General features: G+C 32.6%; 1 protein-coding gene and 1 long non-coding RNA gene across 2 annotated transcripts; both read left to right on the plus strand.

Annotated features, from left to right (window-relative positions):
- The first annotated feature begins 758 nt into the window (after window positions 1-758).
- On the plus strand, window positions 759-13,423 carry LOC127702934 (uncharacterized). Its single transcript, XM_052207251.1, has 4 exons — window positions 759-848; window positions 6,791-6,922; window positions 7,852-8,038; window positions 12,005-13,423. Exons 2-4 carry the CDS (start codon window positions 6,820-6,822, stop codon window positions 13,257-13,259), a joined length of 1,545 nt encoding a protein of 514 aa, XP_052063211.1. The 5' UTR covers window positions 759-848; window positions 6,791-6,819; the 3' UTR covers window positions 13,260-13,423.
- Window positions 8,048-9,942, plus strand: LOC127702935 (uncharacterized). The gene is made up of 2 exons (XR_007982574.1): window positions 8,048-8,939; window positions 9,573-9,942. It is a non-coding gene; the product is annotated as an uncharacterized LOC127702935 (long non-coding RNA).
- Window positions 13,424-18,921: the final 5,498 nt, after the last annotated feature.

The following is an 18,921-nucleotide window of genomic DNA, read 5'->3' on the forward strand; positions in this document are numbered from 1 at the left end:
AAAATAAGAAGATGTGGTATGATCGGCAATGAGACAACTAACCAACAAAGTTCAAATAAATTGGATGTAAGCAACTATAGGCAACTATACAGCCTTCAACAATGAGAAAAACCCATACCGTATAGTCGGCTAAAAAAGTATGTATCTGATCAAATTTGTAACAATGTCCTGCGTCGGTTCACTGTCTGGTCACTGTCTTAATCTCTATCGGGTCACATTGTGACTTTGTCGGAACAGATTCAGCTGTTTTTCCACCATGCGAAAGAAACAAATCGGATCGAAAACGGGATAATCGGGATGCTTCCTGTCTAATATCTGATTGTTGCGGTGATTGAATACCGACGTTCAAGACAAACTTTAATCGGAATGGTCATATCAACGACGGCAGTAAAAATTCTGATGTGTTACTGAGGCCTAATGCAAATATATCAAAATATGTTCAAAAATATAAATACCGATGATTGACAGTCTAATGTCTAATGAACATCTGAAGGATGTTATTTGGAAAATTTATTCTGATTTTCAAATTCAGAGGTCCAAAAAGTGGCCTTTTCATACCTTCTCCTTATATGTTACAAAGACTTTGACGATTTCAAAATTGTAGCTTTTAACTTTCGGTTGGTTGTAATAACCAGGTTTATTCGTATGTAGACACGCCTATGCATTTAGGAGTTTGCACTAAAAAGATAACCCTTTAACTATTTTATTGTTTCATTGGTTTTATAAATAAGTCATTACGTCACGTGGTACTGGTTTTCCGTGAATTTTCAACAATTTAAGGTCGATCACAAGGACCAAAGGCACATTTGGTCTATACTGGAATACTTCAGTTTCAGCTTCTGTTTAAGGTGAGACAAATCTTATTCACTTATTTAAAAGACGTATTTATACTATCAAAAATGGAGAATTAGGTAGAAAAATGTCGTTATTATGTTATATGATTGACACATTTGTTGATTACACTGTAACAGTGACTTTTATCATGGGTTAGGGGGGAGATGGCTTAGTTTACCTCTTTTAAATATCACGATTTATCATAGGATTAAAACAATTGTTCTTTAGATTATTGATGTGTTAACTGGATCGATTAACTCACGGAAAGCTGCATAAAAGTACCAATAAGTTTTATATGAAGTTTGTGAGTCAGAAATTTCATTCAAGTTGTTTGTTTGCACATCAGTATTACATCTAGAAAAATGTGATTAATTCTTACAATTCTCAATCCTACATTTGTTTTATTTTCAATCAGTTTCAACTTTCTTTGAAACCCAGCATTCCATCATGTGTATAACATGCATAAACCCCTGATCGAGTTAAGCCATTTCAATTGATATTTTATAGTCTGTCTTTTAATTTTGTAATGTTACACTACTGTTTCAGGTTAGGGTGAAGGTTGACGCCTGTTAAAACGTTTAAATCCGGTGCATTTGTATGCACATGTCCTAAGTCAGAAGCCTGTTGTTCAGTGGTTTTCGTTTGTTGGTGTGGTTCATAAGTGTTTCTCGTTTCTCGTTTTTTTTATATAGATAAGACAGTTGGTTTTCCTGTTTGAATTGTTTTACACTAGTCATTTTGTGGCCCTTTATAGCTTGCTGTTCGGTGTGAGCCAAGGCTCCGTGTTGAAGGCCGTAGTTTGACCTATCATTGTTCACTTTTTGCACATTGTGTCTTGGATGGAGAGTTGTCTCATTGGCACTCATACCACAGCTTCTTTTCTATATAAATATACTACAGTAACATTGACATAGTCTGTACATAGGTTACAGCAACATAGTCTACCGAAAAGTCAGACAAGGACAAAAATTCGAACGTACCAATCATATTCAAGTATTTGTACACATGCATATTGAATAATTATTATTATTTCATATTCTTCACACTTAAAAAGTGTGAATTTGTTAATGTATTCAATCAAACTTTCCGTAAATAATATGGAAATTTATAAAACAATCTATATTTTCAAAAATCAGAACGAATTTGCTAAAGTGGTACTGGAAGAGTATTGTGCGTCAAGGGAATGCGTTAGTGACCTCTGGAAAACATCATGTAACATAAAACAGTGTTGGTCTTCGACAAAATAAGAACACAATGGATTATTTGACTTTGTTTAGTCAGAATGCAAAACATTATCATGATAATTACTTCAGTTTGTTCTGAGTTTTTTTAAATACATCACCTTATGAACATTCGTTTTATTGAAGTTCACATAATCACCATGATCATATAATTAACCGTTGGTGTATTTCAATGGAGAGGTAAACGTTGAATCTAAATCTAAAAGTGTCAGCACGAAACAAAACAAATATATAAATTTTCAAAAAAGTTCGTATGTATAATATCTCTGTTGGAAGCAGATTATATCTACTTTCATCATCTAGAGCTTTATATATTTTTATATTATAGTCATTTTGCTTTGTATATTCTATGATAGGAAAAGATTGTACGAAGAATTTAACATAATATTTTGGAATAACTTATTGTTTCACTTCTCGTGTTTAATCTTTCATGTATTCTAAATATATCTTCTAAATGTTCTTTGTCAAATATCGTAAATAAATTTAAATGACTACCTATAACTATACAAATATCAATGAGGTATGCGTTAAACTTATTAAAGACAATTCGAGGAAATATTTAACTTTTATAATTAATCTGTACAATCAAATTTTCTGCGGACTTTGCACGTTTTTTAAAGCAATGATTCTGAACTTCTGATAGTTTATCATTGCCTAACAGTCTGAGGCAAAGGCATTAGTCTGATTAATCATGTCAAAATAGAATGAAACCACCTATTTCCAAGCAGTGTGTCAGTTTTAATGAAAGTAAAATTATCAGCATATAGTTTGTTTCTGAGTTTCATCACCTCATGCACATTCATTTTATTGAAGTTCAAAACAAACATGTTAATTTTCAAGAACGTTCGTATGCATTAGATCTCTGTAAGTGTAAAACTGATAGAAATGAAATCAATTTACCATATTTGCTACTAGAGTGGTTTATAACATAACGTTTTAAATTGTTCATTTATGAGTTAAAACTAAGGTTCCTACTCCCTCAGGCAAAGTTGGCCTTAGATGGATTTTGGCTATCAATTTTAAGTCCATTGGGTGGATTTTACATAGATAAATAAAATCGTATAATAAAAAAGCATAATGAGATGTTAAATTTGATGTATGCCCTTTTTGTGCCTCTTTGTTACATTTATTTGTTTTTATAGTGAATAAGATGATAACACAATGTTGACTGCTGTACCCCTATTTTTGACATTTTTACCTATTGTGTCTGTTTGTTTTGTTCACGCATCGTTGTCAATATAATGGAATTTGATGCGACTGTCATACAAGTGAGAGGTTTAGCTAGCTATAAAACCAGGTTCAATCCACCATTTTCTACATAAGAAAATGCCTGTACCAAGTCAGGAATATGACAGTTTTTATCCATTCGTTTGATGTGAATGAGCTTTTGATTTTGCCATTTGATTAGGGACTATCCTTTTTTAATTTTCCTCGGAGTTCAGTATTTTTGTGATTTTACTTTTTCTGTCAAATAGATCTTCACCTATTTCGTTTCCTATACATCATTGGCTTTCAAATATTCGGTTTTAAGCCTTTCTGGTGAAAGTAAATCAAGAAAAATGAAGTGTTAGTTTTATTTATTATTTTGACACTTGGCTTGTTGTCTAAACCTATCTAACGAAAATGTCTCATTTTTGTTTTTTATATTTTCGTTATATTCTAACCTCATCTGAATTAGACTATTTCCCAATACGCATCAAACATATCGTTTTTGAAAGATTTTTTAACGTAATTCCAGACAAATTGGTAAAGTGTTATTTTCATTTTATTAATTTTTTTTGGCACTTCTTGTTGACTAACCGCGTTTACGAATATGCTGGATTTTTGTGTGTTATATTTTCGTCATATTCTAACCGCATCTGAATAAGACCTTTACCAAGACGCAAAAATTGTCGTTTTGAAAGATTTGTCATTCATTAGAAGAGAATTGTACTTAATATTTCTTATATTTATATATTATAGTCATGTTGCTTTGTATGTTCTAAGAAAGGAAAAGATTGTACCTAGAATTTAATATTAATTTTTGAAATTACTTCATGTTTCACTTGTATTGTTTAATCTTTCATGTATTGTAAATATATCTTTTAAATGTTCCTTGTCAAATATGGTAAATAAACTTAAATGACTACCTATAATTATACAAATATTTATAAGGTATGGGTTTAAGAATGTTAAAATCAATTCGAAGAAATATTTAGCTTTTAAAATTAATCTGTAGAATCAACATGATCAAACTTTCTAAGAACTTTGCACTTTTTTTTTATAAAGCAATAATTCTGAAGCCCCGACGGTTTGTTATCGTCTAACAATCTACGGCAAACGCTTTAATTTGATTACAGCAATTTGCGAAAATAGCACAAAAAACCTATTTCTAAGCAGAGTAGTTCACAATATCGCCCTAATCACACCATTGACTGTTGTATATTTTAATGGTGAGGTAAAAGTTCAATCCAAATTTGTCAGAAAGAAACAAAACAAATATGTAAATTTTCAGGAAAATTCGTATGCATTACATTTCTTTAAGAAGCTGATTATATCTCCTTTCATGATCTAAAGTCTTAAAATTGAAAATGGAAATGGGGAATATGTCAAAGAGACAACAACCCGACCAAACAGCAGAAAATAGCCGAAGCCCAACAGTGGGTCGTCAACACAGCGAGAAAATCCCGCACCCGGAGGCGGGCTTCAGCTGGCCCCTTAATAAAAATGTATACTAATTCAGTGAAAATGGACGTCATACTTAACCCCAAAACATATAAATGAACTCAAATTAAAAAACATACAAGACTAACAAAGGCCAGAGGCTCCTGACTTGGGACAGGCGCAAACATGCGGCGGGGTTAAACATGTTTTGTGAGATCTCAACCCTCACTCTTTACCTCTAGCCAATTTAGAATAAACAAACACACAGCAATACTCACAGTAAAACTCAGTTTAAAAGAAGTCCGAGTTCGATGTCAGAATAGGTAACAAAAGAAACTAAGCAAAATGACAATGATACATAAATTAACAAAGGACTACTAGCAGTTACTGACATGCCAGCTCCAGACTTCAATTAAACTGATTGAAAGATTATGTCTTCATCATATGAAAATCAAGCACAATCCCTCCCGTTAGGGGTTTAGTATCATAAAATATATGAGAAGAACATAACTTGTATCATGCCAAAAACTGGTTTTAGAACAAATGTATTTATTTCCGATGAAAAGAGCCTATGAGTGAATCAATATTAATACCAAAATATGCCATCATTAGTAAGAGTTTTAGAGTTTTTTGTTGTTTCATATCTTTCGTAAAAAGTCACAAATATGAAAGACTCTAAAGATATTCTTGTTTTCTCTGTAAATGTTATTATGACAATATGCATCACAGTAGACAAACTGCTAAAGTATCAACACAGTTGTAGTTGAATTTCACATTAGACACATTTACTAATGACAGAAATTAATCTTTTGCAGGTATTTAGATGACCAAATTTACGTTAGAGTGTAAAACTGCATGATAGAAATGATTATCAATTCACTAATTGGGTATTTAAGTGATTTATAGCATATCGTTTTAAATTGTTCGTTTGTAAATTAAAACTAAGGTTCCTACTCCATCAGGCACGGTTGATCTTAGATGAATTTGGCTATTATTTTTTTTGGTCACATAGCTTCACGCCTATTTGTTTCTTATACATCCTTGGCTTTCAAATATTCGGTTTTTAGCGTTCCTGGTGAACGTAAATCCAGACAAATTTGTAAACTGTTATTTGCATTTTATTTTCTTTTTTTTTTGCACTTTTCTTGTTGTCTAATCGCGTTTACGAATATGCTGGATTTTTGTGTGTTATATTTTCGTCATGTTCTAACCGCATCTGAATTAGACCTTTAACAAGACGCAAAAATTGTCGTTTTGAAAGATTTGTTTTCCAGTAGAAGAGCATTGTTACAAACTAAAACCGAGGAAAAACACATCAACTATAAGAGGAAAACATATCGTTTTTAAAAGATTTGTCATTCAGTCGTACTTAGATGTTGGATTTCTGTTTGTTATATTTTCATTAAATTCTAATAGAAAAACAAAGGATATGGGAATTCCATCCATGACACAAAATCAGTTCATGCACAGCAACAACAAAAAAAAAAAACACACACACACACAGAAAGCAAAGGAACAGCGCTTTTATTCTGTTCATCATCTCAAAGTCACAGTGAGGCCTTCAACACGGAGCAAAATAACTCTCACCTCACTGCAAGTTAATCTGAATTAGACTATTTACCAAAACGCATCAAACATATCGTTTTTGAAAGATTTGTCATTCATTAGAAGAGCATTTTAATTTCAATTTCTTATATTTTTATATTATAGTTTTTTTCTTTGTATATTCTAAGATAGAAAAAGACTGTACAAAGAATTTAATATAATTTTTTGGAATAACTTCATGTTTCACTTCTCATGTTTAATCTTTCATATATTCTAAAAGTTCTTGATCAAATATCGTAAATAGATTTAAGTGACTTCCTATAATTATACAAATATTTATGAGGTATACATTTAAACTTGTTAAAGGCAATTCGATAAAATATTTAACTTTTAGAATTAATCTGTACAATCAAATTTCCCAAGAAGTTTGCCCGCGTGACATTTTATCATGATAAATGGTTTATTTTAGGGCTATTATTTGGAATCTTCTCTCTGCATTTTATTGTTTTATGGGATTTTTCTTTCAGACAAAGTGATTTCATTGAAATCAATTACCATGGACTCTTTAAAATATTTCGGGGAACTTTATGGATGCACAATGCCAGTGGATGATACAAAAAATATCAAAGCGATAGTCCAAGATGTTGCGTCGTATAAAGGTAGGTGATAAAGCATTCCATTTCTTTTTTTCAACATGATTCCTTCACAATTTGAATAATTTGATTCTTATGGGAATGTTCTTTCCATCATTGTATTTTTGATGAATAAAAGGCGATGTGCGTATACGTACATGAGACAGCAACTCAACATAAGACATCTAGAGCGCAATATACAATATTGAAGAATAAAAAGATGTCTACCAAAGTGGATGCGCTTACACTTATTAACATTAAACATTAAAGCTAGCTATAAAACCAGATTCAATCCACCATTTTCTACATAAGAAAATACCTGTACCAAGTCAGGAATATGACAGTTGTTATCCATTCGTTTGATGTGTTTGAGCTTTTGATTTTGCCATTTGATTAGGGACTTGCTGTTTTGGGTTTTCCTTGGAGCAGTATTTTTGGGATTTTACTTTTTCATACCACATGATTTGTGTCAGTTGTAAAGTAAATCACGGTCATTGTGTAAGATATCAGGTACGTCATTATCCATAAAAATTTGACAAATCCACATTGATGTCGACTAACAGTAAGATATAGGATATTCCAGAACGAAAGTCAAAGGGGAATTCTAAGTAGAGGATTATTTATTTGTTAATGGATACTGTATTTTGAAATTTAACACACAATTGAAGTCCAACTGACTGATCTGTAGTTTCCAATATCCAACTTGCTACATTTAATTTAAAAGTTGAGTTATTCTAGCATTTTGCCATTCTTTTTGAATATTTCCAATGTCAATCAACTTTTGATAGTCAAAGGTTTTGAAAAACTTTTTTCTATACTCTTCACAGTCAATAGATGATAGAAGCATTACAGCACAATATTAATACTGCTAACCTTTTTAAAAGGTGTTTATCCAATGAAAAAAATATAGAATTTTTATTATTATTATTTTGTATTTTATACATAATTATTTCCAGCCGAAAATTTTGATGGAGATCAATCGCCCAATCCTTTCCCGACAACCTTGGAAGAACTCATTGAAGTAATGGATGACCTCAGAAAAAACAAAAAGCGTATGAAAGCCACTTCTACAAATCACAGCAGAGAATGGTGTAATATTATCAAATCAGAAAATGAAGTTGACGTAAATGTTATTGATTTCAAGTACGTAAGACAATACCCGATCGTTCGATTTGCATTTTGGTTTCAACTTTTATCAAAATGATTTATAGTACAACTCATCGCCGTATTAGAATATCAAAAATAAAACACCGCGTGCCCGAACGACGCATGGCTCAAACGAGTGCGCATCGGCGTTCGGTCACAAGTGGTCTTATTTTTTTTATATTCAATCACGGCGATTGGAAAATCGCTAAACTTTAAGATTAAGATCGAGAGAGAGAGCAAGATTTTGGACCATTGAATTCGAAAATCCAAAAGTATTGTCATCGATCTATACAGACGCATCCATTAAATGTTCACTAGACATTGATTACTCTGTCAGATATCATTTTTTATATTTGTGAATGGTGTCTTGCATATGAATAAAAGACGATCTGGTTCAATGACACATCACCCCAACGACAAAACATACATTTATGTTTGCTATAGGGCTTCATACGTCTGTGCACAAACTGCCAAAATAGCACCATTTTGAAATCTTAACATTACTATTTAGATATGAGCCATGAACTTAACCGATAAGACATTTTGCTACAAGGTAACTGTCACAGGGTGAATTTGTTTACTCACATATATGTTGTTATTTTGGTTGTTAATTCTATTTCGATTTGCAGAACGTCAGTATCTTATAAATGCTATATTCTGCAGACTTCGGTGTATAATACATGTCCACATTTTACATCTAATTAATTAAGTAGTGTCCACTATTTACTTGGGCATTTACCGGTAAACTTGTCGAACGGGTTGAGTAACAGTGATACCTGTATTTGATGAGCTGACTATTCACTCTCAGGTAACACCTTAACGAGTCAATGTGTGGTCAGAAATGTTTGTATAAAGTTAGTTTACAATGTGGCGTGGACACACACACTGGATTTCTGAGGTAGGATTCAATTTATTCTTATTTATTTAATCATTATTCGTTCTAAAGTGTTCAGTTTTCTGCAACAACGCAAATATAGAATAATTATTTCAATTGTAATTGTAATTTTTGACATTGCTATTTTATAAATGTAATAAGTTAATTAATGTTCATTATAATGAAAGTTTAACACGGTTATATGTTTCCGGCTGTAGTAAATATTCGAGTATCGAAATTGTTTGGTATTTTAGGAACGTTTGCGTACGATAATGCAATGATGTATGTATCTCCATAAGTATGTAAAGTAATATGCAACGTATAAGCATAAATGTATATTCAGCGTTAAAAGCTGTATATTGTGTGTAGTAATTGTATAATGATAGTATACAATAAAGTCAATTATGTGACTTGTAAAGTAAGGCATTGTACGATATGCCGTAGTTTGTATTGTGTAAAGTAAGGCATTATACGATATGCCGTAATTATTTGTGTATAAGTAATGCATTATTCAATATGCTATAATCTTCTATAGATTGAACATAAGTAGTTGTACTAAGTATTTGTCATTATTTATGCGACATGTGTAATACATAAACATATGTATATTTCTTAAGTATAGTATTGTATCTTAACGTACAGTATGTATTTCAATAGGTCCCAGTTTGCGGGCTAGGTGTATGTAGTTTTGTATTGTAAAGTATGGAGATATAGTACAGATGGTGGTGAAACCTGTTGACAGTGCGGCGTTCCGTGTTTATCATCAATAGTTTGGCAACATAGAATATTTGGAGTCGAGTCTAGACAATAGGGCAGCCGTAATGTGTACATCGCTTATGTTGGGCCAGTTTTGTGTAGTTACCGAAAACCAAATACGTAAAATTCCGTAGTATCGTTTATCCAGATTTCATAGTTTAATATAAAGAAGAAGGAACAGTTCATTAAACATTTGACAGTATTATTTCATTTGATTTCATCTATTTATATTTGTAAATTTGTACCTAATTAAATTGTTATTTTGTTTAAAGTAGTAGTCATTTATTATCTGTAAGTACAAACTCCTAAGTCAGCTCTCGTCTATCCGTGACAGTGTCTTATGCAAAGATATTAATGGTGTTTGAATATCTTTTTGAGTGAAACCTTGGTTCTTAGCTAGTTTTAAAATAATCCATGTGTAAAAAAGTAGCTCAAATGCGTAAAATTCAACATGTTCATGACGACATAAGGACATTACAACTGACTTTCTTTAATGCAGTATCCAAATGACATAATACTATTCATTTATCCGTATTTAAAAGGATTGAGGAATTTAACCTTTTTACTTTCAATTTCAGGACTAAAGAAATGGCTCATATCAGACCTCTTCTTTTAATTCATATTATGAAATGTAAACTTATTAAACTTTACTAAACCGGATAAAGACTTCTTGCATCTGCACCGAATCAAGAATCACATCACACGAAAGTTTTCGTGGAGAAGTATTAAATATGTTTCAACTTTCAACCGAAACATAAAAAAATCTGTAAAATTCTGGAATATTTGTAATTGGAATATACTTTTCATCTCATACTTCCAATAAAAACAAGTGTATCTATAGATTAACGAAACTTTGTAACTATCCAGTTGATTAGGTGATCTGAAATCGTAATGCATTTTCTTTCCCACTCGGATTATATTTAATGGTGCAGATTACTCGAATCACTATCATCCTATGCGTTACATCCGCATTCCACAAATTAGAAATACACCATTCCTGTATCCAAAAAATAAAAGATGCAAAACTAAAGTAATTGCAATATCCCAATTATATGAATATCGATAATCACATGTGCGTTTATACTTAATATTCAGAACACAGAATGATATTAACTACCTTTTCATTATGCATATATTTATGTCCTCTGACGAATTTGGACGTTTTACTGTACAGCCTTCTGTGCTTTCAGTCTTCTTTAATATGCAAATGACACTTGCTATTGAACAAAAGTCAAGGAGTTTGGTCAGATACTGTGAATACAATTATTTGTTAAGAAGGATGTTTGACCTCATGTGTTGAACTTGTCCATTTCCAAAATATGACTTTCATGACTTGGAATACGAATGCCTCCAAAGCCTTTTTCAATCAACATCAAAATCTCGGTCGATGTCTATCAGTTCAAGCGAAATATACTGAACTTTATAACATTCCTCTTTTTAGTTTGTTATAAAGGATCTAAAACGATACCTCTTATGAGATGGAATCTCGACGTAATGTTGACGGATTTGAGTTCAGATAAAAAAAAATTAATGCCTAACTTATCAACAAAAGAAAATTGTGAAACCAATCACCCCACTTTAGGGATTACATTAATCAGATGTTGATTCTAATATTAAGATATTTTAAATTCTTTATCGTTTTAAATGATTCATCCTTACACTAAACGTAAAGACATATTGATGAATAAGTCCTCATTTGCTTGCAAAAAGGTGCCCAGCATAGAAATGAATATAGCTTTCTTTGATGAAACAATTTGTACTTCAGAAAACATATGGTAAGAAAATAATTGTTACAGGAACATATATGCGGTTAAAAATTAAACATTAATACAAAAGAAATTATTACCTCAGGTTCTCTAATGTAAACCCCCTTTTAAATTTCATGCAGAAACATTCAATCAGGATCTGGGTATAGCATATGTAGGTTGACATGCATCTTATAATATCCCATAGCATTTATTTCCAATCAGAGTTACTTGAAAAGGGTAACTGCTTACAATGAAGCTACTATTGTATTTAGAATCCAAGGTAATATTGAAAAGAACTCATCGAAAACTTTACGCGTCTTTATGACTTATCAACGAATGCGGCTTATCAATGGATTTTAACTTGTCATTAGTAACACGATGAATGATACAAGTTGAAAAGAAACTTCTTTAAATTGACCATTGCATCCTGTACTGTGTTTTCAGGACTGTGGTCCTTTTTTCTATTGGTCATGGCATTGCATGTACTTTTACGATTTTTGTGACCCTTTGATATATAGGTATTGCTTTCTATTGCTGTATAAAATGGCATTTAATAATATCTTATACTTTTATCTGAAATTACAGGTATCTCAGAAAAAAGATTGAAATGGAGAACGCTACAACTCTAAAAGATAGTGAGGATGTCAAAAAAAGTTATTGCTGTTATGAAGCCGGTGCTACCATTAGCGCAATCCAAAATGATCTTTGGCCATGTACTGAACGTAAATCCCTAAACGGCAAGGTATTACTGAATCAAACAGGGTGTGTTGATTTGTCCATTGGAGGAACTATAGCCACTGCAGCGCACGGAAACGGTCTGGATAAACCGATTATAGCCGATATGGTAAGGTCTTTCAGACTAATAACAGTTCAATCGGATTGTATCAAACAATATCAACTGGAGCCCACCATTGGGATCACAAATAAAGAAGATTTTTCCAAAAACTTTAAAGGCGTCGAATTGATTCAAGACGACAATTATTTCTATGCAGCTCTTGTGAATATTGGAAGCATGGGCATTGTTTATTCGTATATCTTGGAGATTGAAGACGCTTTTTATTTGAAAGAAAATCGTACAATGATGTCGTGGAAGGATGCTAAAGGGCAATTGAAGGACCTCTTTGATGATGAAGGTAATTCACTACACAGTTTCGAGCTATTTGTTTGTCCGTACCCACCAATTGAAAAAAAGGAGATCAAACTCGATGATAAGATTCAAGTAGTGATTTGCAAGCTAGAAAAAAGTGAAGGTCCTCCAAAAGGTACGAGACCAAACTTGCACTTCGTTCAACCAGAGTGGATACGTCCAGCCTTTACCACCGCGTGCGATAAAAATCCAGAGATCCTACCGTTAATGATATGCTTGATGATGAATGCCACGCAGTGCAAAGATGTTGTGATGGATGCTTGCGAAGCTCTTGATCCTTTGTCTGGTCTAGCGGTTTCAGGGGAGGTCAGAGTCAGTGAATGCGCAATGAAAGTTGAAAGTGCAGATGATATGATAAGGAAAGTTGATGATGTAATAGAAATTTTTCAATGTATTAGAAAAAAGAAAGCAAACCAACTAGTAACAACACCATTTGCTGTACGATTCTCAAAAGAATCTAAAGCATTCATGGCAATGCAATATAATCGTCCAAGTATGATGATAATAAGCAACATACTAAAGGGTACCCCAGATGCAGAAGCCACATTAAAAACATTCCGCGATAGCCTGATGAATAAACATGGAGGTCGTCCTCATTGGGGCATGATACAAGACATGGATAAACGTAAACTGGAAAAGCTATATGGAAAACTAGCTATCCAAAAAGTTCAAAGATGCTTTGAAAATGTTTGATCCCAAAGGGTTCTGCAGCAACAAATTTACGGAAACAGTGTTTTGTCACGTAAAAAAGAAGTGAAAATCACCGAAAAGTATCAGACGACAATACCCATTGCTTTGCAGCAACATCTATGTTACTTATTTCACACTTTTGAAAGTATATTAAAAATTTCAATATGGGTAGTTTTTTTGTTGTTTTTTTTATACTATCTTTGAATTTAAATAAGCAATCATTTGAAAACGTCATTCGCCGATGTTTCATGTGTTATGATTTTGCTTATTTGTCACAAGATTGCAATATATTTTCAGTCCATTTGTATTTTTCATGTAAATAAGATATGTTAAAATGTACAAATCCTTACTTTTAACACAGAAGGTATAATTGTTTTCAACATTTGACACCTTATGAACCCTGTAAATCTCGTCTTAATATATAACCATTTTACAACACTACAAAACACTATGTGCCACTTGATAACCGACGTTCATTTTATCAATAAAACTATTCCCGTCATGCAAATGAACCCATTAAATGCAGTATTGTACGTTTTGTACATTTTGTAAGAGACCATTAAGACAGAAAGAGAAGCTATCACAGGGGTATATCATAAATCAATGACAAAACGAAAACAACCTGGCAAAACAAAAAGAATACACAGCATGCACAAGATGAGATGTTTGATATCCGTCAAATACATCAGCTGAACGATCAAAATAACAAAAATACAATATATTGGGCAACATGCAAAATTCAACAATGACATATGTTTAATATGTCAAGCTCTAAATCGTCCAGAGTCTATAAAAAGTAGCGAAAAAAATTAACTCAATAATAAAAAATATGTCATTTAAACCAAATTCCCCAAATAACGAAAATGTCTAAACAATTAAGTGACAACTCTCAGACAGATCCACCCATTGGGTCACCAGGAAAAGTGATACACGGCTGAAAACACATATTATATTCATAATTATTCTAAATATCAGCACAACAATGTTAAATCTGCAAATTCGCGGAAGTAAATTTTTGTTCTTCCCTCGCCGGGATTAGAACTCATGCTATTGAGATATCGAGACAACACCACCTGCACTGTGTCCAGCGCTCTAGACCACTCGGCCACCTAGACTGAACTAAATATTCAGCTTTCGGTGGCCTAGTGTCACCTTTCCTCATCAGTAGAATCTAGAGTTGTAACACAGTACATGATATATTAGGCATGCAGATGGAATTGATTGCAGATTAGCTAAATTATTTATCGTAAAGGATCGTAAGATGCAGTCACAGAAGTACGTCTAAACATGTGACAGTCACAGAAATAATTATTTCATCTAACTGTAGATTCTACTGACGAGTAAAGGTAACACTAGGCCACCCAAAACTGAATGTTTAGTTCATTCTAGGTGGCCGAGTGGTCTAGAGCGCTGGACACAGTGTAGGCGGTGTTGTCTCGATATCTCAATAGCATGAGTTCGAATCCCGGCGGGGGAAGAACAAAATTTGCAGATTTAACATTGTTGTGCTGATATTTAGAATAATTATGAATATCTATCTATCACAAAAATAGATAAGAAATCATCGTCATTCAAGGATAACTCGTTTCAGGATTCCACTGGCGATTTCAACCTTTTTGGCTTCTTTATAGATATTGTCCTGCAAATCATTTTTGCTATTTATAGATCATCGGACACATTTTTTAAAACAATATACCTCATGGAAGTTTGTGGGAAGGTTTGGTCCAAATTGGCTTTGTAGTCTCAGAGAAGGTTGATTTCAATTTTTACAGGCGACGACGGTCGCCACGGAGAGTAAAAGCTCACAGTGACCCTTTGGGTCATGTGGGCTAAACACAAGAAACATGGTATGAATGCAAATAAAAACAACTGTCCGTCAATGACCAATGAGCAAACCAAATACCGTTAATTAAGCTATGAACGGCCACGGCATTACAAAACATAAAACATTTTAAAACACAAAACCAACAGTCTGACTTGTATGCTAAACACAATAAACGATCCGAAAAACAAATAAGACAGACAGGAACCAACGACAACTACTGCATTATAGGCTCCTCCGTTGGTAAAAGCGCATAAATAATGTGGTGGGGTTAAATTGTTTAAAATTAGGACAGTGATGTAACGGCACAATATAAGAAAACAATAAAAAAATATGGAAAAGGCTTGACTCATCAAATTGGCACTTCTAACAAAAAACACAATAAAATAGCGCAGCTTGATACAGTCACAGAGGTCGAATCCTACGGAACAGTTGGGGCAAAATTTCAAGCTTGATACACAGGATACAGTTCTGAATTTGGATTGTGATTAAATATTTGACATAGCATAGGTTTCTGACACAAAATAAATGTGGTCTTAGAACTTAAAAATTTGTAATTGGACATTTATCTATTATGGTTCAGTATCCAAAATCTAAATACATGGTTAGATTCAGCATATCAAAGAATCCCAAGAATTCAATTTTTGTTAAAATCAAACGAAGTCTAATTTTTGGTAATGGATTTTCAAGATGTTGCAATAAATCTAAAATTTCATATTTAGCACAGTCTTTTTTTCAGTTCAATAACTCAACTATTACTTAAATAAGTTTTAATTTAAAGTTTTTTTCCCGCTAATTGCCTTTAAATGGATGATCATTCGTATCTGGTCATGTTTCCCAATAAGGTAATGATTTTGATATGGATCTCAGCTTCAAGTGGGAGTAGGCCTGATAATATATATATATATATATATATACTGCAGGGTCAGCTACATTTAAGTCGATAGATAGAAACTGTTTTATCCTCCTTTAATGTTGTTGTTGAATAAAGTTTAATTGTTTACCTGAAGGTACCAGGACTTCTAATAGAAAAACAAAGGATATGGGTATCCATCCATGACACAAAATCAGTAAATGAACAACAAAAAAACATACAAAAAGCAAAGGAACAGTGCTTTTATTGCTGTTCTTCATCTCAAAGTCACAGTGAGTCCTCAACACGGAGCAAAAAAACTCTCACCTCACTGCAAGTTTAAGACGTCCCCTAGCAACGGCTTAAACGGAATTCTTTGCGAAAATCATTTGGATAGACTTTGTAAGATGTAACACCACCCAATCAGGCCCGTTCGAAAAAGAACATACTGGAAAATAGTACATATTTAAAACAAAATAGTTCCTACGCACAGGTGTAAATCTTAAACTATGTAGCATATATTTTAGTAATTAAGATATCAGATGAAAGGTGAAGGACTGGTGTTCTTTGTAGAGCACACAATTTACTGATAATTTTGAATAATACAAAAATGTATGAATGAATTTTAAAATTGAGGGCATATATAGCCTGTTTCTCAGATATGAATGCCTGGTTTGGTGTATCCAAAATTCCGGTATTTTTAACCATAAACTAACACTGGTAATATTTATGTTCTAAATAAAGAGATTGATGTTTCATGATCTAAACCATTTTCATCGTGTAATCATGCCCCCATAAGACTGTACATATATCTTTTTTGATATTTTCTATGAAGGTTGTTTGATTTGAGTCTTTCAGAGATTTTTTTTATTCCAAAGTGTGAGGCTTCTTGAACAATGGGCATATCAGTATTTTGAAGTTTTCAAAAACCTAGTTCAATGTGTAACATTTTATTACATTATTATTAATTGGCAGAACAACAGTTTTTTGTGGTTGTAGTAGATAACCCTGTCTTTGGCTGAAATCAACCGCTACATTAGTCATATTCTGAAGTTCAAATGAATCCTTAGATATTAAAGCAACATCATCAGCACATGTTCGAGCGCAGCAATATATATTTTTAACTCTGCCTCCAAGGCCTGAATCACTGAGAATTTGTAAAAAAGGGTTCATATTAATTTTGTAGTGATCAGCGCTAAAAGCTCCACCTTGGCGTAGTCCTTGTTCTATGTTAAATAAATGAATTAAGATATTATTGCCCCATTCTATACACGATGTTGCATTTTCACTTAAATTGTTGATAATAAATACTGTTTTGAGAATCAAATTTGAAAAAGACGCCTAATTGAGATTGTATGAACTACAACGTCAAAAGCAGATTTGCCATCCAATAATGCTACATATGTAGGTAATTCATTGCTGTAAAAGATCTTATTATTTCCCTTTCTTTAATCATTATCTCTATTATCTTCTAGTAGGTGGGTGTTACTGTGATTCCTCTATAATGTTTAACATTCTTTATGTTACCTTTGTTTTTGAATACAGAAAAAAGAGCTCCAATTTTCAGAATGTTAGGTATGTAGCATTGCTCGAAGCTTGTATTAATGAGTAAAGATATTCTAAGAGTGGTTCGCTAGCATGAATGAAATTCTAACAGTGTGGTGTCATATAAACCATAGCTTTATTCGTCTTTAATTTATTGATGACCTGTTTTAATTCTTGGATGGAAATTTCTCATGTGTATAATTTTCCTGACAGATCTGCAGTATTAGTTTCGTTTCATCTTCAACGGAATCTAAGTATTTTTAATTAAAATTTTAGATAATTTGATTTTTTGGCAAGATCACCAAAATGCTTTGTCCACCCTTCCATTATACAATCAGGTGATTGGTATGTGTAATTTGTGGCGCTCCTTAATTCTTCAAGTGCTAGCTCTTTTCTGCATAGCTTTCTGAGATCATGAGTGGAGTTTATTTTTACATTCAGATAGTAATTATTATGTTCTCCTGGCTGACCTTGTTGTTACCACTCATAAAAGGCAATGTTCTTCCTTTTTAAAGCATGGATTACATTTTCATTCATTATTGGTAATTTGTACTTTTGCTTTTCCTTGAAGCAATTTTTGAGGTTGTATCTGTGTAAAGATTTTTAAATACTTGTTGAAAATTGACATATCGAAAAATAATACATGTGCAATTCAGGATATACATAGTAATTACGATAAAACATTAAGAGAGCTGAGAAATTTGAAAAGAAAATTGTTGAGTTCATGTGTTTTCAATTTAGACTTATTCATATTTTTTCGTTTGGGCTTGTATTATATTTGCTTTCGGGTTTATATGATCCGTTCATCCTATTTCGACTCTTCAAAATTCACGAGTCTATACTTAATTGAGGTAAATCATATGGCCTTCCAAATACCGTTTCGATTCCTAACATCACTGAAGAGACATTAATTGTCGAAAACCAGATATGGTGTACAAATTTTTACACCTCATAATCGCGCTATACCATCTTTTCCGCAAGTTTATTGTTTTCTGTTTGGTATTAAATAAATAATAAAGATCGATTTTGTTACATCTTGTGATCCGTTTATTTAGCATACGCCAATGGCAGTCAGCAGGGTTTAAGAACATCCGTTGTTCGAACTATTAGTCAAATGCGTTTTGTTTAAAATATACTTTTTCACTTTTTTGGTCTTTAGGAAAATGTTGTTTGTGCTGTATTTAGACCCCTCTACCAAGAAATTTGTTTTGCATTGCCATGGTTCATATCTTAATATTAATGACAAGACCTCAAAACATGGTATTTCAAAAACATTGAATTCGGATATTTGTACCCAAATTAATAACCATCACATTGAAGTTCTCAACCAAATTTCATATGAAGTCATATATGAAGAGTCACATATGAAACAAAAACCAAACATTATTTCTTAATTTAACATTAACTCATGGAAGTAAAGTAACTGATGTAAAAGAGTCAATTAA

Source organism: Mytilus californianus, unplaced genomic scaffold, assembly GCF_021869535.1.
Source record: "Mytilus californianus isolate M0D057914Y unplaced genomic scaffold, xbMytCali1.0.p SCAF_5, whole genome shotgun sequence".
In the NCBI taxonomy this organism is placed as follows: Eukaryota; Metazoa; Mollusca; class Bivalvia; order Mytilida; family Mytilidae; genus Mytilus; species Mytilus californianus.